The sequence below is a fragment of the Alosa sapidissima genome, chromosome 5, assembly GCF_018492685.1.
Source record: "Alosa sapidissima isolate fAloSap1 chromosome 5, fAloSap1.pri, whole genome shotgun sequence".
Taxonomy (NCBI): Eukaryota; Metazoa; Chordata; class Actinopteri; order Clupeiformes; family Clupeidae; genus Alosa; species Alosa sapidissima.
In genome coordinates, this window is record NC_055961.1 from 10,757,315 (window position 1) to 10,784,329 (window position 27,015).

Sequence of the window (27,015 nt, forward strand, 5' to 3'; positions counted from 1 at the left end):
GAGAGAGAGAGAGAGACAGAGAGAGAGAGAGACATAGAGATGTGCCTGAGAGAGAGAGAGAGAGACGTGCCTGAGAGAGAGAGAGAGACAGAGAGAGAGAGACATAGAGATGTGCCTGAGAGAGAGAGAGAGACATGCCTGAGAGAGAGAGAGAGAGAGACAGAGAGAGAGAGACATAGAGATGTGCCTGAGAGAGAGAGAGAGAGAGAGAGAGAGAGAGAGAGAGAGAGAGAGAGAGAGAGAGAGAGAGAGAGAGAGAGAAACACTGCTGCATGAGAGTGAGAGAGGCAGAGAGTGAGAGAAGCAAAGCACTGCTGCTGGAGTCTGGGTCTGGGTACTGCAGAGATCTGACTCCAGCCGAACACAAGAAGGCAGAGAGGCGAGAGAGGAAAGAGCAGAGAGTCACACAGTCACACACACACACAGCAGCAGCAAGAGGAGCAGCAGAGCAGCAGAGGAGTCGTCTGCACACCTACCGCACGCAGCCTTCACCCAGCCTTCACATTGAAAGAGGCCATTAGGACAACAACACCCTGAGGAGACGAAAGGAGACGGAGACGGAGAGGGAGGGAGAGAGTGAGCGCGAGCCAGGAAAGAAGGGAAGAGACGAGGAGCAGGGGAGAGCAAACACTCGCCGTCTCAATGGACACAGAGAACTTTCATAGAGTGGTGCTCGGGGCGCCATGCGGCATTGGCGGTCTTCACCTTTTTGCTTCAATAATTCATCTCACCTCGCAAACCAACTTTTCCTTTTAGAAGTTTGAGACCGTCTCTGGGAACAGCGTTGGGCTGTGTGGAATAGAGTGGCTGTCAGCTTGGGCAGTTTTAAGACACAGAAGAGGCAGTACAGACTGTGTGAGTGTGTATGCAGGGACACACATCTGTGCCAATGTTTGAGTGTGTGTGTGAGTGAGTGTGATCTTGCATGTGTGAATTTGGGTTTGTATGTATAGTTCTGATTATGATCAAGTGCAGTCTGGCAAGTGATGAAAGTAAACCTAGGTCTAAGGCATGACATTTCACAGCCTTTTAAAAAAAAATGACCACTTGTCTCTGAAGAACATGGCACCCTTTTTAGAGAGAAGTTATATCTCTCCATCGCCAGAACTGTTCTGCTTTCTCCCTTTCTGCGGCAGAAGTCATCACTAAAGAAATTATCTTCATCGGACAAATCTTTCAGCTTCCAGAACTCTGCTGCCTGACGCAACAGGAACTCTTCATAAGGGACTCATCAACTTCCCGCTGGCACCTGCACCCACCGTGAAAAAGGGTGCTATTTTTGTGACGGCCTGACCCACTGTCCTTAAATCAGGATGGCAGGGTGTACCAGCCGCTGTCGTCAGGGGGTGCTCAAGTTCATGCAGTCTCTCCGGAGACTCGTTTTTGGGACGCTCAGCAAAGGTAGGCGGCTCTAGTATTCCTTTTTTCCTCCCAATGTCTTACCTGTGCACCTGTGTGTCTTGCTTTGGTCCTCAGGGCTATTAAGACATTTTACAAATCTTACTTAAAACAGAAGGTGTGTGCGTGTGCGTTCGTGCGTGTGTGTGTGTGTGTGTAAGTGTGTGAGTGAATGTCTGTGTATGCAACAGATCTGAGGCAGGGTTAGAGCTGGTATGTGTATGTTTGGGAGTGTGTGTATGTGGGTGTGGGTGTGAGTGTGAGTGTGTATGTGGGTGTGGGTGTGAGTGTGAGTGTGTTTGCGCGTGTGTGAGTGTCTGTGTGTGCAACGGATCTGAGGTAGGGTTAGGGCTGGTATGTGTATGTTTGGGAGTGTGTGTATGTGGGTGTGGGTGTGAGTGTGAGTGTGTTTGCGCGTGTGTGAGTGTCTGTGTGTGCAACGGATCTGAGGTGTGTGCTGCCCCAGTGGTCAGCTCCCCTGGTCTCAGCACAGCTGATGTCCACTAAGGGAGTGTGAGGACCGCACACAGACTGGTCACAGTTTTATTCAAGGCACAACATAAAATCCCGTTGATTCGTTTTTTTTTTTTTGGTGGGGGGGGGGGGGGGGGGGGTCTTTGGGAGCAATCTAGGAATAACCTGGTAACCAAATAATAGACAGTCCCCACCTTTCTATTTGCCCAAAAAGGAAAAAGGACTAGATAGATAGATAGAGGAATAGATAGATAGATAGATAGATAGATAGATGGATATAGATAGATATACTTTATTGCCACACAATTAGTAGTCATCTGGTCTCACAATACAGCACAAGTACACAGGTGTGACAATTATCCAATAAATTCACAGATCATGTATGCAATTTATTAGGCCTATTTATATACGCAATAACAGTAGATTAGGCCTATTTATATATGCAATAACAGTAGATTTGCATGATGTTTTATGATTTGTGTTGTCTTTTTTTAATACTTGCTTCACTAACTTGGCATGTTTTTATTGTTGTGCACCTGCAGTCTTACTGTTTCATCTCTTTGCTACACTTACCCTCTAAGCTTCCCTCTCCCCCTCTCTCTCCTTCTCTTCCCCTCTCTCCACCTCTCTCCTCTTACCTCCCCCCCCTCTCCCTCTCCTCTCTCTCGTTCCCCCTCCACCTCTGACTGACTTCTCTCACTTTTATCTTGCTTCATCTCACAGACACTGGGCTGCTATCGCAGCATCAGCAGAAAAGCACTGCATGGTGTGTCACCATGCTGATATGGCCTGTGGGTGTGGGACGTGTGTGTGTGTGTGTGTGTGTGTGTGTGTGTGTGTGTGTGTGTGTGTGTGTGTGTGTGTGAGTGAGAGAGAGAGAGAAAGAAAGAGGGGCTCATGAATGAATGGGTGCATGGTGGAGTTTAACAGTATTATTATTGTTGATGAATATGTAATATCTCAGCTAGAGAAAAAAATAACTTAGAATTCACTTCAGTCCATCTTAAATGTTAACAAAGGTTTGAGGGATGTAGATATTGGTGATTTTTGGTCCGAGGCCTTATTTTGCCTTTCCAGCAGCATACTGCTTCATCACCCCTTGGGTGTTTGAATGTTTCACTGCACTATGACCAGTGGCTTGTGTAATGGACTGGAATACCCAAACGTCTTGCATAGACCCAGGAGTCTGTGCATGTACACATCATGTAAGCTCTCTCTATCTCTCTCTCTCTCTCTCTGCTCTCACTGTGTGTGTAAGTGTGGGTATTTATGTTGTAAAAAAAAAAAAAATAAAATAAATAAAAAATTGTAAAAAAATGTTTTTTTAAAACTGAGCACAGCTCCATGGAAACGAGTTACTGAGGTTTTCTTGGGTAGATTTACTGGTCTTGGGTTTACTGTTACAGTCTAATTGACGTGTGGTGAAAGCATTGGAGATTTGTGCCTGCAGTAGCAGCATTTTTGTACAATGTAAGGACGTTGCTTGTCTTTCTATTCTTATCGCAGAGATGGATGTGGAACAGAACGTATTATACGACTAAATTAAATTGTGCACTGCCACATTATGTTTCTTTTGTCATACTTTAAACTCCATATTATATTAATGCCTCTTAAGTCTCTTGCAAGTCTCTTGCAAGAGGTTTCACAGTCACTCAGACATATACCCAGACATACAACGGAAAAGCCATTTGAATACAGTATGAATAGTCTGTTATATACTGTAGTTAGTGTGAAGGAGGTATGGTAAAAGGGAAACACTCTGACTTACAGTATTTGCCCAAATGAGAGATTCACTCTCAACTCCAACCAAAATACCTTTTCTTATCCACTATGAATTAGTGTTAATTTTGTCACCTATTTTTAATTTAGTCTTAGTCTTAGTCTTGTAACGAAATGTCCTTTTTAGTCTTTGTCATATTTAGTCATTCAAATATCATTTTTGTTAGTCAAGTTTTAGTCGACTAAAAGTCTCGTCATTTTAGTCTAGTTTTAGTCAACACATTTTAGTCTTTTTTTTTATAACAAATTATTTCTGATTACCATTTGAGTCAAATAGTGTTTCACACATCTCAATTTTCCAACAATATTGTGTGTGGGCTACTCGTCTGTTATAATTACTCATTCTGATTTTTTGTCAGTCAGTATGTTTACATGCACAGGTAAGTCGAGCTACAGTTATAGCTCGGCTGGGATTTGACCATAGACAGTAAAAGATTTGACTGGACCACTGACATATTCGTAGACCAGTGTTTCTCAAAGTGTGGTCCGGGGATCACTGGTGGTCCGCAAGCTATCCCAAGTAGTCCACGAGCAGACGTGGTAAAATATAATACAGATGAGTTGTTTGCAATATTGAACCAACTTGTATGTAAAAACAGTTCTGCAACACTGTCTATGTAAGATATGCCAGTTTAAATCATACAGTATGAATCCACCAGAGGAGGCTCCTTCATTGAGGAAAGGGAGGAACACCCTCCCTAAAATTTCAGAGGAAAATAAAAAATATATAAAGTGAATTACTATTCTGATAAATTACTGTTAATATATCACTATTTGAACACTTTAAATGAACAAAATCGTTCCCCTAGGTCAAAATGCCAACAGCACCCCCTATCGCAATTGAAAATTACTGTATGGAGGCGCTTCCTCCTCAAGCCCCTCATTGAAGTCCATTATAAACGCCTCGGACCCCAGCGGCTCGTGAATCACGTTGTTTTCAATAGCCAAGGGAGGTAGCTCCTCCGTACAGTAATTTTCAATTGCGATAGGGGGTGCTGTTTTGAGCGGCAACGGTGAACTAATGAGGAGCTAGCTGCTCTGCAAGCAAGAATGTTATCTGCAGTCATACAACTAAGAATCTTGTGTTGAACGGAAAGCTTGTTTTTTTGCTCCTGAAATAAACAGTACAATGGAATCAGAGGACAAAGTCCATCTTTTATACATTCAAATACAGTGCAAAAGTTAGGATCAAAGCAGGAAGACCAGATCCAAAAATGAAGGATGGTAAGGCTAGTGTAGGGTACTGAATGCTACGTAGGCTAGTATGACAAATAGCCTACTCGTGACTAACTGGTAACGTTAGCACTGGTCTGTCACAAACGTGGACAGTTCAGGGATTTGGTGATAAAAACATTTTCGGATAGTTATGCGTTGTTATAATCATCCAAGTTATGCCTCAACTAAACAATTGTTAAATGATGTTCTTGTTGTTAATATGCTCTTGTTTTCACCGTTCTAACTGTATTTTTGGATGGTTACATTGTTAATGAATGTTTCAGACCATGATGCATTCCTTTAATGACGTCTTCAATAACATTTGCCTTTCGAGTATAAATTCCCACTTAGCTATTACAACCTGTCTTTAAATAATAGCAATTTGGCTTTAAAAACATTAGCATGTTACAAATAACCACTTTTAAGGTCTATTTTTAATGGTCAATAGTTACATGGTTTTATAAAAGTGTCTATTTTTAGTATTATAGACTTTTTTGCAAATGTATTACATGCTGTTGCGTATGAACTCATTCGGAATATTTTGAAAACATAACAGCTAGATATAGAGTGGTGAAGTCCCGCCCCTTCCGTTTGCCTCCATGGGACCTATCTTTCAAAAAAAATTGAACGGCAGTCTATGGCGAAAAATAAATTATTTTCTGGTCCCGGTTGACTTGTGCCTTGAATTACCCATATGATGTTTGTCAATTTTAAAGACAATTTTTCATGTAAAGACATTTGCAGTTTGTTTCGTAACTATTGAATTACAACATTGTGAAAGATCGTAATTCCAACGACTACAAACCCATCAGTCGCGCTAGTGACGTTAGCTCATTCACAGCCACACTAGATTGTATCAGCATACCAGCAACAGGTCTTAATTGGGCTTTCCTTGCCGAAGAAAATACCATGAGTCAGAGGATTAAACACATCAGGTAAGTTGTATTCCTCCATAGACTGTACATTACATACTGTTAAGTGACATAGCAGGCAGCAAGATGCAACCATTAACTAGCATAAAAGCTCTTATCGTTTTATTACGTTGGTGACGTACATCGTTCGAGACGAGAGATGTAGTCCACTGAGTGGATTCGCACAAAACCAACATAACTTTTGAAGTCTATAGAACAACAGTACTTTCTTGACGTGAAAAATTATCTTTTAAATTCACACACATCATATGTGAAATTTGTGGCACAATTCAAACTGGACCAAAAAATAATTGTTATCTCTCCATTAACTCCCGTTCATAATTTTTTGAAAGATAGTAGAAGGGGCGGGACTTCACCACTCTATTCTGTCTTCTCATTTTGTAGACGAACATAAAGGGAGATTTTATCTCTTTTCGTCAACAATAATGCATCTTAAGATAGTCTTAGTCAGTGTTTCAGGACATTACTGCCGTCTCGTCATCGTCTCGTCTTAGTCATGAAAAAAAAGGTCGTTGACGAACATATTTCCTCTCGTCTCGTCTAACGAAGAAATTAACACTACTATGAATGAATCACTCTCTTTCTCTCTCTCTCTCTCTCTCTCTCTCAGATATTGCCTATTGCTGCAAAACTCCTACTGCCATGATGCTATGAAGTCTTTCAATGACTGATGTCTGTGAACACTAAATAGTTTACCTCTTATAGCCTAAAGGTTTTTTTTTACGTAAACGTAAAAAAAAACGTAGGACTGTAGACATGTTTTCAGAAAGCATTTATGTACAGGCTGGCAGTATACCAGTGTTAGCTATGTCTGTGTGGTGACAGAGGCCCTTTTCCATCCTGTTTTCTGCTGCAGACAGTTTGCCCTCTGGAGAATAATAGAAAAGCACTTGACATTTTAAAAGAACATGCGCTCGATCAATCTCCCTCCATTTGTGACGATGATGGTGGAAAAGGGTTGTGGGATTTGTGGCTAAAACACTTTACCAGCACAAGTATGGAAACTGTATATCCAGGGTGGTATTTTTATCCATTGTTGTATAAAAAGGGTGTAAAACTTTCCCTTTGTGTTTCTTTGATGCATCATTTCAACCTGCTGTTATTATTAGCTCTTGAATTTGCAAAGGCAGTAGTTCGTTTAAAAGGCATATGGCAAGCTGCTAAATGTGACGATATGGTCTGAATAGTAGGCTAATATGATGGTCTTGTTTGTTATACAATTTGCCAAGTTGCCTTAGAACAACAGAAATACACTCAAGACTTCAATACAGATTGACAAGGATATTGCAGACTTTGTCAGGATTGATCCATTTACCAGTCTGTTTACCAAATTGCAATGTATCATATCTAAAGACCTTGTAGAACAGATGCATTTTGAACTGCAACTTGCAGTGTTACTGCTGTTGGTACTGATAGGTGGTGCAATTCTTTTATTGTTCTTTTAGCACCAGTTATTGCTCACACAGTGCACTTCAACATGTCACCTGGTTTTTGATGAACTTGAATGGGATGTATCACACAGCAGTACATAATATGACAGCCTCATGGTGTTGCCATCTAAAAAAAACAAAAACATTCTTCCCAAATCTCTGTCGGAAAACTATTCCCAGTGTGCAATTTAAAGTGGTTGAGTCCTAGGCGCTGTCTCACTCAAAATATGAGTGAGACAGTTGAAAAAAGAAGAATTTGCACACTATTTGCTGCTCTCAAACTGATTTAATCCACACATTCACATGCACTCATCCAGTAGTGGTTATCGTCGGGGTCCAAGCAGTACTGAAGTGTGTCAGTTGCCATGTGAGAGGCAGAAAGGCAGAGTATGAGGGGGGGGGGGGGGTGTCTGAGTGCATAAACATTACTGCAGGATCAGCACCTCATAATGTTATAGTACTCCCCTGGTTCTTTCAGTCAGCACCTCAGGGTACCATCAGCTGTGTGAGTGTGTGTGTGTGTGTGTGCGTGTGTGTATGCGTGTGTGTATGCGTGTGTGTGTGTGTATGCGTGTGTGTGTATGCGTGTACTGTATGTGTGCATGCATGAGTGAATGAGAGAGATCAATATTGAGACAGAGATGAGATGCAGAAAGGAGAGTGAAAGAGCATATCACTGCTATATATCTTATAGTCTAGTGGCAAAGACACACACACTCAGACTTTCACTGTGCTGGTTTTTCCATGTACGGTAATATATTCTTCATCAAATCCTGACATATGTCATGCTTATTTTCCTCTTCTGGGGCCTAGAGGAACAGAAAAAGAAAAGAAACAAAGAAAACAAAAACAAAAAAAATGCCTATTTGTGCCTCCTAGGCTTCTGGCCTGCACTTGAGGGCACGCTCTGAGTTGAATCTGTGGCTTTTGAATGGTGGTAAATCCAAGCTGAATGCACCTACGCCGAGCCCTCTGCTTCTGAACTGGATGCTCTGTCCCTGCAGCTCAAACCAACGCTGAGCTCCTGACAGCGTCCGGCCCACTCCTTTTGTCCCTCCCTGCCCACCGTCCTGGCTCCAGCACCGCTGACTCCTGTCAGAGCTCCAAACGCCCAGGCCCCTCTGTGCTCTCTCAGGCTGACTGCAGGCACAAGCTGCATGCCCTGGGGCACAGCCATCTTCAGAGCTGTGGAGGCAGAGCTCTCTCCCGCTGACATGCTGGATTATTAGACTAGATGAATCTGCACTGGCACTGCAATAGGCTGTATTATGTGGGGGCTGAACTGTGAAATTCCTGTACTGATCTATTGGGTAAGGTACATCTGTTCTAAAAAGTACAACGTTTGTGATTTCCTGCCAACAAAAAAAAAGGAATTTCCTTGAAAGACTTACAGCACCTGAACTGACATGGTGTCCAAGTTTATGTCCCCATAATTAAGCCCTCTACGCCAGGTTCTGCATGGTGCAGGGCAGTGGGAGTAGAGCTCTCTCCCACTGACACGCTGGCTTACGAGACCAGAGTAGTTCTGGCACTGTACCAGTGTAGACGATGTGGGTTGAAATGCTGCACTAATGGCTGGTTCCTGTGCTAATACACTGGGACAGGTACAACTCTTCCATGAAGTACAGTAGTGAGTTAAGTGGTTACTCGTGACAAAACTTCCTAAAAGAGGCTGACACAGCGCTTCAGATGACATGAACTCAAATGATAACAACTTAAATGATGCTGAGGAGACAAAGCAAGTTAATGTCCCGCTTTCTCCCTATTAAACTGACGGTTATCTGAACTCTTTAGTTCATTTGGAACTGTACCAGATACAAAGAGTAGAAGGAGAAGAACAGAGCAGGGGAGAACTGCATTCTACACTAATGACTACAACAGTGCCTTCATTGGAACTAGCCTGGAAGGAATTGGCTTTGTTCATTTGAGAACTCTCCTTGTTATAGAGTGCCTGTAAACCTTGATTGTTCCTGATGATGTTTTGGCAGCCGTGTGAAGATTTGTTCTCAGGCCAGGAGTTGAAATAGATTAGGCCTTTCATGCCTTTATACAGTTATAGTTACAGGGCTTCCAAAGTGTTATGTGATGAAATATTTACACTGTTATTAGGTTTGTAATGATGCTGCTTCGTGATACGGAAAAGTGGGCCAGCTGTAACGTTCAAGACCACCATAAAATGATTGCCACTCTCAGGATTTAAGCACTTGGACTGCCGCCATTACCCCACAGGGTAACAGTGCATTTTAAAAGCTGCCACGCATCGCAGCTATGTGCCAAAAATCCAGCGAAGCATTTTTTTGTTAGCACCACACAAATAAAGTGGAACATTTGGGCTAAGCTGCCCGGGGCTCCATAAGCCTGCGTTTCTCTTTCAACAAGTCATCTATTCCGCAAACAGCGTGCTTGGCAGGTCCACACATTTACCCAGTTTGACAGTAGAAAGGACTGAAGGAGGGATTAACTCTCTCTCTCTCTCTCTCTAACCCTTTGATTTCTTCTGCCTTTTATTGGTTTGTCACCCTCTCGCATTGACTATTGGATTTACAATGTGTTTTTTCCCTTCTTCTTCTTATTCTTCTTCTTCTTCTTCTTCTTTTGTCTTGGCATTACGTAAATGTGTTAGGGCCAGATTTGTTATCCAGTTGGATGTTATGTAAATGTAACATTAGACATGTCATGCTTCTAACCTCATTATACAGCACCCTTACTCCTCCACACATTCACCACTTCCATCTCTTCCAGCAAAAATCAACTGAAATATGTTTCTGTGTGTCACTTTCTGTCTATGTGTATGTGACATTGCATGTATTTGTGTGGAAATAAGCATATCTGTTCATAGGTGTGTGCTTGTGAGTGTGCGTGTGTGCGTATATGTGTGCGTGTGTGTGCGTGCGTATATGTGTATGTGTGTGTGTGTGTTTGTGTATACACACGCTGCACACCTCTCAGCTGCAGGGCCTGCTACTGCATTATGGATCATCCAGAGCCTCGTGGCATCTCTTACTACTGCTCAGTGTCGTCCTACAGACAGAGAGAAATAAGCCTCACTTCAGTGAGAGAGAGTGAGAAAGGAGAGAGAACGAAAAAAAGAGATAATAGAGAAGGAAGTGAGAGAAGAAAGAGAAAGAAAGAAGAGTTATGGGAGAGGGATAACTATTTAAACATTCTGACACCCATATATCCTTAGCTTGTAATGGCGTTCTTGGGACCTTTACAAGAACTTGTTAAAGTGCAGAATACTGTATATTAGTGTTTGGCATCACATGTGTGTGCTTGTACAATATATGTGTGTATATGTGCGTGAGTATGTGTGGTTGTGTGTCTATATGTGTGTGATTTCCTGGTGTTTTCATGTTTGTTGGTCCTTTGCTTTTTTTCCTCAGAGAGTGTCCTGCATATAGATTCCAGACATTCTAGTTCTTCATGTTTACACAAACATCATGTTCTAAGCCCTTTAAGGTGAAGCGTGGTATGAGGAGTTGGCATGGCATGTGCATGTAGAAAGAAGGTTTTGCTCTGAAGAAAAAAAAAAACACTACATTATTCTTGGTGGGTTGGCCGGGGGTGGGGAGAGGTGGGGAGGGGTGGGGGTTAGATCACAGGGCATGAGAGCATATGAAAGTGAGAGGCCAACTTGGTTGCATGTGGAGGAGTAGGGGTACGAGCAGGGACGGATTCCCTTCCGGTCCACTGGCCCCACCTCCTCCCCTGTATGAGCCCCCCATGGGGGGAGAGATGAGATGAGAAGGTGGGCGGCGCCGTTGATGCGTAAATACACACACGGCCTCCGCACAGGCATGCGAACGAGCGCTCATGCACATGCTGTATGCACAAGGACTTACAAGTCACACACACAGACACTCAGGTATGGTGCCCTCATGAGTATAAGATATGAGATGCTCAAACAGGCATGCACAATGCAATACACTTCAGTGCTCTTCCTGCTGAAAAACCTGTGATGTGGTCTTGTCATACTGTTCCGCTTGTGCATCCCGATCTTCTGCTGCCCACCTGCTGTGTAAAACAGACACACACACACACACAGGTATCACCATGGACGGATTATGAACTTTCGGGCCCCTGGGCCCAGATGTATTAAGGGCCCCCCACTAATTGTTGCATAAGTGGGAGGGGGGGTTGGGGGTCCTCCCCCAGAATTCTTTTATTTGTTTGATGTGATTTCCTGTATTCTGGTGCATTTTGGGGATGGCCAATACTTTAATTCAATCAGATTTATAGTACATCCTGATTTGATATTGAAGCAGTGATTCCATGTAAAAGGCTTGTGCTTCATGGCCCCCTGACCCCTTGGGCCCCTGGGCTTGGGCCCGGTAGGCCCATGCAGTAATCCATCCCTGGGTATCACCCTGTCACTTACCAGAAAGCTGTTCACCTTGTTTGGGCCTAAAGGCGGTAGCTTAAATCTGCTCAGTTAAAATCCATGTTTGTAGTAAACAAGAATGAAGTTGCACAATCAGCAGACTATTTGTGTGGAATTTGTAATGCCTGCCGGAGAGAACTTACAGTAATTTCTTTTGAGCAAATGCAGTGCCACTAAAACCAACACATTCAACATTAACATTGTACCGTGTGTAAGCCAGAGGGCTGGCAGTTTCAGTTAAGTAAGGGGCTTGGCTTGTGTGTGGAAGTCAATCTCGACCAGTCTGGTGCAGGCATATCAAATGTCAAACATCCTTATGAATCCACTCACTCTATCTATCTATCTATCTGTCTGTCTGTCTGTCTGTCTGTCTGTCTGTCAATCAGTCCGTCCGTCTGTCTATTTCTTTTACTATTTAATTTTTCAATTTTTCTGTTTTCTATTTCTTTTTTGTTTCAAATTTTCTCTGTTTCTTATATATTTTTCTGTTTCTAATTTGATCTTATTCCTTACTGTTTCACTTTACTTTTCTCTTTATCTCAGTCTCTTTTTGTTTTCCTCTCTCTCTCACTCTCTCTCTCTCTCTCTCTCTCTCTCTCTCTCAAGAGAAACAGATTGAAGTTGACAGTGTGCTCCACCACTTTTAATTTTTAAATCTCCCCTCCTCCCCCTCTGACGTAATCGTCCTCCTCTGGCGCTTTATTTTTATCCCCTACTCGTTCTCATTCTTGCCCCTTGTCGAGCACTCTTCTCCACGAGACTCTGGCTCCTGACTCAGCACTCCGGTATGTGGGGCACCCCAGGCCTACTGGGCCTCCATCTCCACACACATGCATGTGTACACACACGCACGCACGCACGCACGCGCGCACACACACACACGCGTGCACACTCACACAAATACACACTCACATTCATTTAGACACATACACACATGCACACACACACACACATACACACACCATCAGCACAACTCACATTCACATAATCACTATCACTCACACTTGCACCACTCGTTGTGCTCATATCATGCTTCCTTGTGTAGTATTCACAATTTACATCATGGTAAATACTTCACAAAAAAACTCGGAAATTATCAAGTTATAGCCTTAGTATATGTAATAATTAACTAGTAATTTGTGAATGTGTCTGAGTGAATGTGTGCCTCTGTGTACTGTATGTTCTTTCTCTGTGTGTGTATGTATATGCGTGCATATATGCATCTGTGTGTGTGTGTGTGTGTGTGTTTCAATTTATGTGTGTTTGTGGAGGAGGAAATGGTTTGGAGGTACAAGTTTTGCTAGAAATTGCCACCATTCCCTGGAAAACCACTGCCCTCTTTTGGACATAAACCGTAAAGCAAGCTGGGTTTCATGGTTTCCTACCACTATTTTCACCAGTAGGGGGAACTATACCTCTATTTTACAATCATAATGTAATCGTTCAACAGAGTAAACCTCTACCTTCCACCTACAGTTTTTCTCAGTCGCTTTGGTACATTTCTCAGAATTGAAATTCTGAAAACTACCTGTTCAATCTTCACATCATTGTGTCACTTGTGCACATCAAAACAGCAGTTTCTCATTTCTTTGAACAAGTTGCAAATGCTTTGGTACATCCATGCATAGAATATGTACAATTCTCTGCTGTTTCTTACATTATCACTTGCTTATGTCATGTTGATCAAAATGTATTATAATGGGTCTCACGCCCCACAACATTTAGGCATTAGTTCATAGCATAAGTCTTTACATGCAAAATGGTTGAACAAGTTGTCATAATATGTCGTGATTTGGATGAGAATTTGTGGCCCAACAGACAGGAACATTAGGAGGTGTAGGAAGACTGCACTGTAATTCCTACAGCACTGCATGTACAGTTTTCCTTAAAGCCTGTGTTGTCTCCAAATGGTGTTAAATGCCAATTTTTGTTGTTTTTAGCATTAGCGGGGGTTTTTTACGCAATTCGGTGATGACGTCACTTTGGGGACTACATGATCTGCGCTTCATTCATTTCAATGCATTTCAATGGACATCGCTGTTACACTTTAAACATAAAGTTTGTATATTTACACTTCGAATTTCGTCACAGCATTTATATCACAGCTACCCTATGATCTACCCAAGGGCGCGGGAAGGGGGGTGCTGCAGCACCCCCTGCTGGCAGGAGGTAGATTTTAAAAAAAATATTATATATATTTTTAAATAATTACTAATTCGCTGTCTGACATTATTTATATTTTTGTATGTGAAATGATGAGTCAAATAGCAAAAAAGGGTTATGGATAGGTTCGAATATAGGCTACTAAAAATTAACAGTTATAGAGATCAACGTGAACGTGAGTCAGTTACTGTAAGAACCGTAGCGTGGTTTCATCTATGTGATAGCGATAAAGTGTGTAGGCCTACGGTTGATATAGGCCTACATATTCTATGCGATTTACACGTAGAAAAAAAAACATGGATAAGCTGAAAGAAACTTTAATTGTGTTTTACAGTTTTGCAAAAATAATAAATGCATAGCTAGTGAAATCATTTCACTATCCTAGTCGCTAAGATAGAAATTATTAGGACACATAGGCTACTTGCTGTGGAGACAACACACTTTAGGCTATTCAGAAATTATTTGCGAGATCATTGCAGCCTGATTATTAGCCTATATTTAAAGCCTAACATCTCTGGTGTGGTTTTGACGATCAGAAAAGTAATTTTCCTTAGCTATAGTGAAATAGGCTAACGATGTCAAGTGCGCTTATGTGGGGGTTAGGGTGGGCGCAGTGGACTCGGAGTGCAGTCGCGGAACATTGGAATTTGTGGCTGCCCAGGACTTTTCTAAAACTTCTCGCTATCACCCGCACACCGCACTAAAATGACGTATTTAGCATTCAAAATCCTAAACATGTCTGCGCTATCTACTGCTGAACAATCCCTCACTGGTCTCTCTTTACTCCTCTCTCGTTACTCTCAAGGGTCTCAAGGTGGGCTTTGGTCTGTAGCCTCCCCAAGGTGACGTAATGCAATGCATTGTGGGGGAAAGGAGAATCACTTCAAACGCTGTGAAATAGTACCTGCTTTTTCGTATTATATTCCGTTTTGTGATACCCAACAACATCAAATACAATGGATAACAGTTTAAATGTTTATTACCAACAAGCAAATTGTGCAAATTCGTTGGAAAATGAACCCTGCAACATGGCCTTTAAGGAGATTGTCCTATGTTCACATTTCTATTTCTTTTGTTTTCTGTTTTTTTTTCTTTGTGCCAGTGCTGTCTTTTCCTTTCTGTATCGCAATGACATGGTCTGTCAACAAATGACAGTGCAAACAGCAGAAGCGTAAATGTGAATCTTGTCCAGTCTCTTGCAATCAAACTCCCATATACACTAAGGTGTAACCTACAATTTACAATAATTGTCAACAAAACTTTTTGCAGAGCCTTTTTGCAAATGTCGAGGATGATTCGAGAAATGTACCAAAGCGACTGAGAAAAACTGTAAATGTCATTGCAACCGTTTACATCAGACCATCCCTCCAGAGTACACTGTTATATTGACAACATGACTAAGCAATTTGACTGTCTTATCCGTACACAATGACACAAGGACTTGTCATTCTGAAGGCACTGACATGTTCATTGACATAGATATTTACTTTTGCAGGTAATCCATGATGTTTTGTTATTTGTACGAATTGTTTTGAGAAATGCACTTACTGTTTTGCAAATGTCGAGGATGATTCGAGAAATGTATCAAAGTGACAGAGAAAATCTGTAAATAAGTTAATATTAATAGAAAAATATTTCTATTTTTTGAAGGAACCACAGTTACTGTATGTAACTCACTTCTGAAAGAGTTCCAGTTTGTTTTTTACTTATGTTGCCTTTTAGTTTAATTGAATTGAGCTGAATTAAGTTGAACACCGGCAGGTTAAATTGAATTGCAGGCGGATTAGACACAATCGACACGCAGGAAGTAGACAGAGCCAGACTTGGAGGGGGTGAGAAAGGGATGGAGAGGCAAAGAGAGAAAGAAGGCGAGAGAGAAAAGAAAGGGAGATAGAGATAGATAGAGAAAGAGAAGACAAGTAAATGAACAACAGAAAGAGGGAAAGAAACAGAGAACAAGAGGAAAACAGAAAGACTGAACAATAGGCAGAGACAGTGAGAGGAAGAAAGGAACAGAGGAGTAGAAGGAGTGAATGAGAGATAGATAGAGGGACAGAGGAATAGAAGGAGTGAATGAGAGATAGATAGAGGGACAGAGGAATAGAAGGAGTGAATGAGAGATAGATAGAGGGACAGAGGTAGAGAACAGAAAGAAAGAGGGAATGAGAAATAAAAATAGATGATCAGAGAGTGTGATAGAGAAAGAGGAAGGTAGTGAATTATGTTTAGGGGGAGACAGCTGTGGAGGGTGGTGATGAATCAGAGGTCAGTGGTGGTGCAGACCACTCCGCTCTCCACACGCTGATTAGCGATTAGGATCTCCTTTAAATGTCTCATTAATCCCACCAGAGGAAGATGAGCCCGCGCACAGACGCTCTGGTAAAACATCCCTATTTTTCACCGCCAAGTCCCCCTCTCATTCCTCAAACCACCCTGTACACTCTCTATCTTTCTTTCTTTCTCTCTCTCTCTCTCTCTCTCTTTCAATAAATCTGCCTTATCCTCTTCTCTTCTGCTCCACACACAAGCCTCTGTGGACCACAAACAAATATAATCAGCAGAAGGGGCATAAACCACAGAAGATAATTCATGCAGACAAGAATTACTGTGACTGACAGCACCTGTTTGTGTTTGTACATGTAAGAAGCATCCTGGATAAACAACCAAATGTCAACAAATGGGAAAGTATTAAGTAGCTTACCAAAAACCCAGCCCAAACAATCTCCATATGCGCTACAGGCAGACTCGGTAAACAGCCTGACAGGCTAGAAATTCCTAACACATCTGGGACTGCTAGGGAGGATAGAGAGGCAACCTTGATTGCAGAATTTAGGTTGCTTCATTTTGTATTCAGTTGCATAATGATGCTGTAACAAGAAAAAGCCGCCTTGCCAACGCTGTAAACTATTCAGTCACGCTGCGGGCACATCTCAACGTGATGGGGAAGTGTGCTGGTGACCATGACTAAATGAATGAGTGCACAGCCAATAAAGCTAACGGGGTCCTTACAATGGAAGTACTGTGTCCAAATACAGAGCAAAACATTGCCTTGATTTTACAAGGGAAAAGGCTCCATAAAGGTCTTAGCCTGATGTTGTGATGAGAATTTCCATGTGTTCATGAGTGACTAAACAGAGAATGTGTGACAGTCCTTACTAGACACCATGATGATGATATGTATGATAAGGGATCAGATTCCAAAAATAATTCTGTGGAAATGCATGGATTCCAGTTGCTGCTACTGGAAGAACCTGGAATCCATGCTTTTCCACAGAATTATGTTAAGTGAACTACCAGTGCTTTTTCAAAGTTCTCAATGTCTTGTTTTAAATGTCAAGGCCCTTGGAAGTCTACAAATGAAGTATGGAGCTACTTTGAGCCTCGTAAATGGTGTAAAACAGTGATTTATTTGCATGGCTAGGCCGATGCCCGAGGCACCCCCATCGAAAAACTGTTGGTAGCATTGGCTAACTAGCACCAGATTTCTGAGTGCAGGGGACAAGCCGAAATGAGCTAGGAGATATACGTTCACACTTGGTATCATGTTTCAACACACTTTAGGTCAAAATCACACCGGAATTCTCCTTTAATTTGCTTAGTTTTCTTTGGTCTTAAAATCTCCTGATAGGCTAACAACTTTTTTTTAACGTCCCCCAAGATGTGCCGCTGTGTTGTCACGGCTACATGAACAAATCTTGCACACAGGAAGAAAGCTTTTTTACATTTTATTTTATTCTCAAAAAACAAACATTTGCATCATGTAAAGCAGATCTGTTGGTTACGCAACATAATAAGCAATTATACGCAACATAATAAGCAAGCCCGTCGGGTCCTGTCGGGCTCGGGTCGGGTAGCCACACTCTAGTGTGTGCGTGCGTGCATGTGTGAGCGTGCATGCATGTTTGTGTGTGCATGTGTGTGTGCATGTATGTGTGTGTTTGTGTATGTTTGTGTGTGTGTGTGTGTGTGTCTGTGTGTGTATATGTGTGTGTACATGTGTATATGTGTGTGTTTGTGTATGCATGTGTATGTGCGCATGTATTTGTGTGTGTTTGTGTGTGTCTATGCATTTGTGTGTGTGAATGTGCATACATGTACTGTACATGTACGTGTACGTGTGCATGTATATGTGTTTGTGTGTGTGTGTGTTTGTGTGTATGTGTGAGTGTGTGCATGTAAGAGCTGATGTTCAGCCCTGCTACAGAGCTGGCTGTGAAAGTGAGAAGTAGGAAGTGGCGGTAAGGGAACGGTAACTCTCCCTAGGGGCTGTAGCTGGTGAGTAGCTGATTCACAATCAAGAGATGTGTGTGTGTGTGTGTGTGTCCCTATCCCTATCTCTATGTGTGTTTGCGTGTGTGTGTGTGTGTGTCTATCTATCTATCTCTCTCTTGCTCTATCTCTATCTCTGTGTGTGCGTGTGAGTGAGAGAGAGAGAGAGATAGAGAGAGAGAGAGAGAGAGAATGGGTTCAGACCAGGTTCTCAAGCTGTGGCTGGTTTAGAGGTAAAGTGTGAGGACAGGAAGAGAGGGCTGGAGAGATGAAAGCCAGATTGAGGCAGCAGAGAGCAGCTCAGAGAGACGGGGGGGAGGGGGGGGACCCGGAACTCTTGCAGTGAGTCTCGTTATGGATGTCCATACTGACAGTCCTGTCTGATGAAGGAGTCTGTACAAAAGGAGAAGTCTCTCTCTCTCTCACTTTTTATCTTTTTTTGCTACTTTAACCTGAGACGCACGCCCTTTCAATCATCATAACTGTTCTCTCTTTCTTCTTTTTTCTCCCCCGAGCATCTTCTCCATCTCTTTCTGCCCATGCCTCCCTCCTTCTCTCGGTTTCTCTCGCTGTCTTTGATTACACCATTGTTTCTGCCTTTCTTTCTTTCTCTTATTCACTGCCTGTCTAGCCTCCCAACATGCATTACCCCCAAGGGCATTCCTTTAAAGGGATATTCCACCATTTGGGGAATTACACTCATTTTCCACCTCCCCTTGAGTTAAACAGTTGATTTTTACCTTTCTCCAGTTCATCCAGCCGTTCTCTGAGTCTGGCGATACCACTTTTAGCTCCAGCCTAGCATAGATCATCGAACCAGATTAGACCGTTAGCATCTCGCCTGCTAGCATCACGTTAAAAAGTGACTTAGATTTCCAGTAATTTCCCTTTTTAAAACTTGTCTCGTCTCGAGTTAGAAAGCGTCTCATTCAGGCGTAATAATAGTCACTAACCAATTTGTCTGCTGCAGCTCAACCTTGTTGCTGGAAGTTAGACTAAGGGGACTATTTTCAGGTGCTGCATGATATCATTGTGCTGCTGCGCCCATGGTGTTCCTTGATTATTAGTTTTAAATAGGAAAATTACTGGAAATCTTAGTCACTTTTAAACGTGATGGCGAGATGCTAACGGTCTAATCTGGTTCAATGATCTATGCTAGGCTGGAGCTAAAAGTGGTATCGCCAGACTCAGAGAACGGCTGGATGAACTGGAGAAAGGGGAAGAACTCAAGGGGAGGTGGAAAATGAGTGTAATCCCCCAAATGGTGGAATATCCCTTTAAAGGAATTATCCGGAGTAAAATGCACTTTAGATCAATTTACGGATGATTGGGAGTACATACGTTGAGTTGACATCAAAATCATGTCATTCGGATGTGTTTTGAGAAAGTTCGATTTTACCGTTTTTAGTCAAAACTCGTTAGCGTGGAAGTGAGAAGGGCATATTATTTCGCCGCTACAAAACGCTATTTTTATACCTCTTCTACAGTTCCTTGCGTGGTAGTGAGTAGAAGGTCCCTAAAGCCAAACCGAAGTATCCCGAGGTCTTTATGTGGTCGGATAGAGAGTCCAGGGGGTCGTTTCTAGAAAGCATCGTTTGCTAACTTGCGTCGCAACCTTGGTAGTTTGCTCCATCGTTCTTAGATTTGTTGTTTCTAGAAAGGGTAGTTCGAACTCTCAATCGCAAACAAGGATGCAAAGTTTGGTCGTTTGAACTACTGCCCCTAGGCAGTCGCACTTGTGTCGTTCCTTGGTAGTTCCTGTTGGTGTCCGGAGCGCCTAACCAAAAATCACAACCGCCTAACCAAAATTTGCGAAGTGGATGTTTATCTCGTGACTCAATGATTGATTTATCCTGTAGCTTAATTTTGATTAAGACACTGCTCCCCTACTTGGCTCATTCTTGCTATTTATGTTAATTAAAGTATTGCCTTGCTTTTAGTATTATAATCTTCACAGTCCCTAACAACAGCAGTGTTAAATGGTGTAGTGGCTAAAGCAGATGACTTATTATCCCAACGTTGTAGGTTCGATTTTCTTATGATGTGAGATTGTCCTCTTGCTTCTCGCTACCTGCAGGTGAACTAGTGTGACATGTAGATTCAATTGTTTTTGACTGATGTCTTGTACCTATGGTCTCTCGATGTAGAGTAACTATATACATAAATATGTATGGTCAAAACCTATTGTTGTGTCTCGTAGGCCTACTCTTACTCAGAGATGAAAAGAAGACATAGGATGTGAACTCCGGCCGAGCTCGCAGTGCACCAACGCGCTGCCGTTAAGCCACGAGACAGTTGATAACCTATGGGATACCCAGATATTTGGCCAAGCTATATATTTTTTCCAACACATAGATAGTTAACACAAATAATGACTCATATTGGTCTGCTTAAGTTAACTGTTTTATATGCTTGCAATAGGTTTAGGTTTTGGCTGATGGCAATGACAATGCCAGCATTAATCACTCGGTTTAGATTTGAAAAATGTCGACATATAGGCCGTGACAGAACATTTCTAGGGGGTGAAAAATTTCTTTAGGGAAAAGTCCGTAGGAGTCGATTGCCAAGTATGGAGTAACACGCTCTGGAAATTCACAATTTCGTCGCCATTTAAAAAAAAAAAAAAAAAAAAAAACATAGTCCAGTCCATACAAATTCATTTAAAAAAAAAACAGCGACGGATGATTCCTTTAAGACCATCTCAATGTGAGAAGTGAGGAGAAAACAAATGTACACTCTGACAACCCCCTCCCCACCTCCTCCTCCTCCTCCACCACCCTCTCTGCCTCTCTACTTCTTCTCACCCTTTTGTATGGTAACCCCCTCCCCACCTCCTCCTCCTCCTCCACCACCCTCTCTGCCTCTCTACTTCTTCTCACCCTTTTGTATGGTAACCCCCTCCCCACCTCCTCCTCCTCCTCCACCACCCTCTCTGCCTCTCTACTTCTTCTCACCCTTTTGTATGGTAACCCCCTCCCCACCTCCTCCTCCTCCTCCACCCTCTCTGCCTCTCTACTTCTTCTTCTACTCTCTACTTCTTCTTCTACTCTCTACTTCTTCTCACACTTTTGTATGGTAACCCCCTCCCTTATTCTATTCTATTCTATGTTATGTTCAGTTCAGAACTGATCAGTTAATCAATTGTGTTTGTGAAGGTCCTTAGGTTCGCAGGAGAGGATGCTACAGACTAATTGAGTGCATTGTGGTGGACTTAATTGAACATCCACACCGGTCTCTGACTGGCCATGACTCTTCCACTGCTTCAGATAGATATAGGACTCCATGTCTCATTGCAGCCGAGGAGAATTATTCATTTTGTAGTGGCAGCACTGGATGTGGGTGTAAACTAACAGAATTATTTATTATTAGATGGTATGGCTTGTCTTTCTGTGAGTGAATATACAAGAGTTTCATAGCATCACAGAAATTGAACTCCAGTGAGATTCTTTATTTAATATAATCCATTGAGCTGCTCAAAGGAGTAAGACTTGTGGGTAAAAATCCCATGTGGGCACGCTGTAATATAGTCCACTTTGAATTACAGGGTACTGATTTTCATTTATATTTGCAGGATCAATGAAATATCATACAAAGACGAGAGATGTGAGGAGTGGGAGAGTGGGATAGAGCAGCCGAAAGGCAGCATTCAAACGCTGTTCAATTTTTCAACTGAATCCATCATATGGTCTCATGTGATCAAGGCAAAGGCAACAGCGTTTTTTTGTTTTTTTATTTACAGCACAGTGGTGTGTTTAGTTGAAGTCAGAACCTCTTACAATGCCCCCCCCCCTTTTTCATCACCCTTTTATCACCATTGCTGTGAGCCCCTCTGTATCGTGGAACTCAAAATCCATAACACTCAGGGAGAGAGAGAGAGGGAGAATGGGAGAGAGAGAGAAAGAGGGAGAGAGAGAGAGGGAGAATGGGAGAGAGAGAGAAAGAGGGAGAGGGAGAATGGGAGAGAGAGAGAGAGAAAGAGGGAAAGAGGGAGAGAGACGAGTAGAGGTACAAAAAAGGTAAGCAGCTAAACTGTGGAGAAGAGTTGGTGGGAAGAACGGACTGTACAGACAAGAATACAGAAAGAGAGAGAGAGAGAGAGAGAGAGATAAAGCAAAAAACAACAAAGCAAAAGATAGAGGGCAGGTGGAGATCTGAGATTATTTATTTAATATATATTTCTTTGCAACAAAGGGAGATTGGCTCGAAGTGTGGAGCAGCACAGGTGTGGGTGAGAACAAGTGTTCGACCGAGTCAGCACTCACTCACTCACTCACTCATTCCCTCACTCACTCCCTCCCTCACACCCTCACTCACTCGCTTCTTCTCCCTGTGTAGCTCAGACTTGCGTACTTCAGAAATACACGAGTACTAGCCTCTCTCTTGAGAGAGGAGACTTCACTGAACACGAGCAGAAGAAGACAGAAGAAAACCACAGACTCCAAGATGGGAGTAGTCTTGGGCACTTTTTCGATGCACACTAAACAGGTCAACTACAGGAAAGGTAGGGAGAGCAATGAATGAGCTTAATATGATAATGTGTGGCATGTTTCTGTGTGGAAGTAGGGTATTGGTGTGTGTATCTTTGTAAGCCATTTTGTGCTTATTTAGGAGTGTGTAGTTATGGTTGTTGCATGTCAGGTGTCTTACTTATGTTTTGCTGTCTGTCTATTGCTGTCATCCATGCATCGCACCATCATTGTTCAGGGTAACCTCCTTTGTGTCTTCAAAGTATCTTCTGTAGCTTTAGTTTTGTCTGTGTTGTCTGTGTTGGCGGTTTTCAAGTTGAATGGTTCTGTTAAGAGGTATCAAGTGCCCAGGTTTAGATGTGCAAATGGATTGAACCTTTCTGGCAACATGTTCATATTCAATTCATCATGAACTGAAGTATGTACTTTGAAGAACATTGCAGCATCGTGTTTACTTTTTGCTACTCTGGGTCTGAAAAACTAGACTGTGATATTCTCATCATGCAGTGTCCCACTGGTACATGATAACTGAAAAGTCTGTGATAAAGGTGTGTGTGTGTGTGTGTGTTTTGTGTGTGTGCGTGTATGTGAGTGTGTTATGTGTTCACATGTTTGTCTGCCTCTAAGCTTTTGCTAATTTGCTGTGTGTGACAGCCGAGGCTTACTCAATGTAAAGCACTTTGGGTTTGAAAAGTACTGCATTCCATACTCTTTCCAAAACTATTATCTTCTCATGCGTAGAACTAGCCGGAAGCTGGATTTAATGACGAGAGAGAACAGAAAAGGAGGGGGGGGGGGCGATGGAAATTACATGAAAAAATGGAAACAGGAGTCTGTGAAGGAGAGATAAGAGAGGCAGATAGAGGAAGAGAAACGAGTAAAAGGAGGCGGATGGGTGCACATCCATAATTATTCATGCCTTTATGTTTAATTAATCTCTACTCTATGCTAAGTTTCTTTTTTGACTCAGAATTCTATCATAAACTGTAATGTAAGTCTGCAGTTATCTCCTCAACGCTCTGCAAACTCTCTAGTCATATACTGAATATGAAAAAGAACTAGCTTGTGCAATAGAAGTACGAAATGTTTGTATACAGATGTACACACACGTGTTGAATATTTGTGTTGAATGCTAATCGCCATCTGTGTAACGCAAATACCTTATCTGTGCACACACAATCTCAACCCACCTTTTGCACAGTCACAAACAAACTGGAACTACACGTGGGCTGAGAAAGATTCTGTATGTGGGCCTATACTGATGTTGGTACAGATGTAGCCTTATTTCAAATCACACACACACACACACACACGCACACACACACACACACACACACACACACAGAAACACACGTCCATGCACGTGCATGCACACACGCACTCTCCTCCCCTCTCTCTCTGTCCCTTTCTTGCTGCGTAGCTGTCTCCTTTCCTTTCTCTTTTTTCAGAGACACTATGTACACACACGCGGACACACAGACAACTCACACACTTAAAAAATAAGCACACACGTGGACACACACACACACACACGCACCATGCTAAACGGATTAGGGGGTCTGGGCAGAAAGACAAAAAAGCCACATATATGTTTGAAGCCTTTGCTTAAATACCCCAGAGTTCCCCCCAGCTTGTGAGTCAGACTCCAATTCAGGTCTGCTGCTCAGAGCATCTGGCCAGCTTTGATTTCCATGAGAAATGGTCAGAACCATCAGTGGGGTTGCGTTCGGATGTGTACTGTTTGAGGAGCACTGCCATTTGATGCCTTTGACAGACAGACAGGGGATGCTGTTCTGTGTTTTCATTTTGAACCAGATACTCTCTCTCTCTCTCTCTCTCTCTCTCTCTCTCTCTCTCTCTCTCTCTCTTCTGTCTCTCGCTCTTTCTCTCTCTCTCTCCCTGAGATAGTGAAAGATGTGAAAGGTTCCTCCTACGTATGTGGATTCTGATGTGCATAGACCTGTTGTTTCAGTCTTGTAAGATGCAACTGGACTCAGCCTCAGAGGACAGGAGCCCCTCAGAGTGGGGTGCTGGGGTGGGGGGGTGGGGGGGGCTACACATAATTAGGCTACACAGAGATGTTTCGACTTTGGCTTTTTCTGTCCTCGATTTCTTCCTGCTTTCTATACTCATGCCACCCCACCCCCTGTGATGTTCCCATTCTGTGAACTTCCCTAATTAGCAATGTTAGCTGGGTTCTGTCAAACCACTGAACTAGTGAGCAGATCTCAGGGAACCAAAAACATGGCCGTGTTTGTATATCAGGAGAGAATTGGGCAGAGGAGAGCTCTCTGCAGAATCAGCTAATTGATATTAATTTCCAATTGAAACACACAGTACTAGAACTGTGAAACAAGATTTTTTGTTCCACATTGGTGCAGTTGTGAAGTCATAAGATAATTCATCAAAATGTAAATCTGGGATTGGATCTGGTTGAAGAGAAAGGATTAGACTACACACTCACCTTAACACCTGTGTTAATATGACTTTTCAATTTGTTTTTCTGCACATCATGATCCATACTGGCATACTGGAAACTGAGAAGGGTAGGCATTTGGTCATCACCTTAACGTCTTTTAGGTCAACAGTGAATTAAAGCAACAGTTGTAGTTTCTAAATAATAACAATAGAATGGAGGAACAGTGTATTTTACCTTGTTCTTTAATGTTAACATATAAGGTAGGCAACTTTGGCCTGTCAAAAATGCTCAGATGCTATTTTACAAGCCCATGAACTATTATTAGGCTGGGAAATAAAATGGCCCATTTTAGCAGATATCTTGCACCCCCTCATGGTTATCTGGCACCCATATGTATAATTAAGTGAGCTTTACGCCAGAGACTTTCTAATGAGGAGACACAGCACTCAAAAAAACCTCTATAGAAATGCATGGGGTTAGTTTGTAACGCCAATATGGCCGTTGTCTACACATATCCCACCCCTTCCTCGGCAAAACGTCGACATGTGAATACATTGAGCCAATCATGTGGTGTGATGTGAATACATTGAGCCAATCATATGTTGTGTTGTGAAGACATCTTCCCAATCATGTGTTGTATAGCGTTGCTATATGGCCGCCGAGTGGAGGGACTTACTAGCTGACTAGCTGCCTAGCACCCAAAGCCGAGTGGAGGGACTTACTAGCTGACTAGCTGCCTAGCACCCAAAGACTGTTCACAATAGGATCCAGGGGCGGTGATCAGAGGGATGGTTTGTGTCACAGCCTGCTATGACATCACACGTTTTTTAGCCAAGCACTGAACGCTCCTTACGCAACAAAGCCCAGGTCAAAATGTTTTTCCATTTAATGTCATCTTCAAAATAATGACTTCAAACTGATTTTGATAATATACTGACTTCTAATAGAGAGAATGGTGCCTCTGTCATTGCCAAAGCAGGAACGCCTGGTATTGCAGTATGCAGCTTTGGTGTAATGTGCAGGAAAGGTGACCCTTTTTGTCACTTTTCGATATATTGGGTACCCTTGGCCTTTTGGCATCTGTTTCCAAATGAAACACTATGCCATGGGGTACTTAGTACGATTAAAATTGAAGCCAAGGGGTAAATACCGATTCTTGCATTGTTTTGCTTTAGTGAGAATAAACACATTTTAAAATACACAAATACTATGTAACACTTTCTCTCTTTCACTCTCTCTTCCTGTGTATGCTGGGTGCGATTTGTGTAAAAACCAGAGGAGGGGATGATTTTGAATAAGTTTGTAACCCCCCCCCCCCCCCAAAAAAAAAATGAACGAACGATTCATAGCCTAGTAATGTCATGGCTAATAATAGCCTATATTCATTTTGCCACCGAGTGTTATTTTTGCCACCAAGTGTGCTTGGTATGATGATCAGCTTCTCTAATGCAGGGTAGGACTACGTTTTGACAAGCATACAAATTCACCTTGTTCTTGCCCCATCTGAAATGACTCCTCTACTTTTGCTGCCTCCATCCTTTCTGTATTTGTTGTGTAAAAAACGTTGTATATGATGGCACTGAAGTCTTAAGTTAGTGAATTGGCTAACAGTGTTAGTTGGTTACCAAATAGTACATTGCGCTACACGCTGCGTAGGCTATGTGCATTCTCTCTCCTGCTGATTTGCGTTCAGTAGCCAAGTGCGTAATATTGCAAAAGTTGAAAAAATAAATGTGTTTATTGTAGCCTACAGAAAATAAATAGCCTACTATCATACTGTCAGTTAATTGACAGTATGATAGTACTGACAGTGCAATGAAGAGTTTGGAGAGTAAAGTTATAGGGCGACTTGAAGTTTTATGAAAATAATTTACGAACCAGAACATAAAGACCATGAAGCTTCTATTTCTTGCAGCTGTTAAAACACCCGCTAGATAGTTTAAATACCCACCAACATTCGTTTTTGCAGTACAGATTATTTCTGAAAGTTATTTGTCTACTAGGCCTAGCCTACTGACTGATTTATCAAACGAATGCTTTCTCGTTCGTCCTCCGCAAACTACAGGTGTTTCGGTAGAGAGCCATTGAA

The 27,015-nt window shown here is 42.3% G+C and overlaps 1 protein-coding gene across 4 annotated transcripts in view; it reads left to right on the top strand.

Annotated features, from left to right (window-relative positions):
- Positions 1-248: 248 nt before the first annotated feature.
- Positions 249-27,015, top strand: part of LOC121709920 (Kv channel-interacting protein 1-like) — a 41,484-nt gene continuing 14,717 nt past the window's right edge. The window contains exons 1-2 of one of the 4 annotated variants that reach the window (XM_042093641.1): positions 249-855; positions 1,137-1,401. In XM_042093641.1, the coding sequence (XP_041949575.1) occupies positions 1,314-1,401 (88 nt within the window). In that variant the 5' untranslated portion in view covers positions 249-855; positions 1,137-1,313. Of the gene's footprint in view, positions 1,402-22,141; positions 22,543-27,015 lie in introns of those variants that run through there. The other 3 variants (XM_042093642.1, XM_042093640.1, XM_042093644.1) reach the window with 3 other exon arrangements.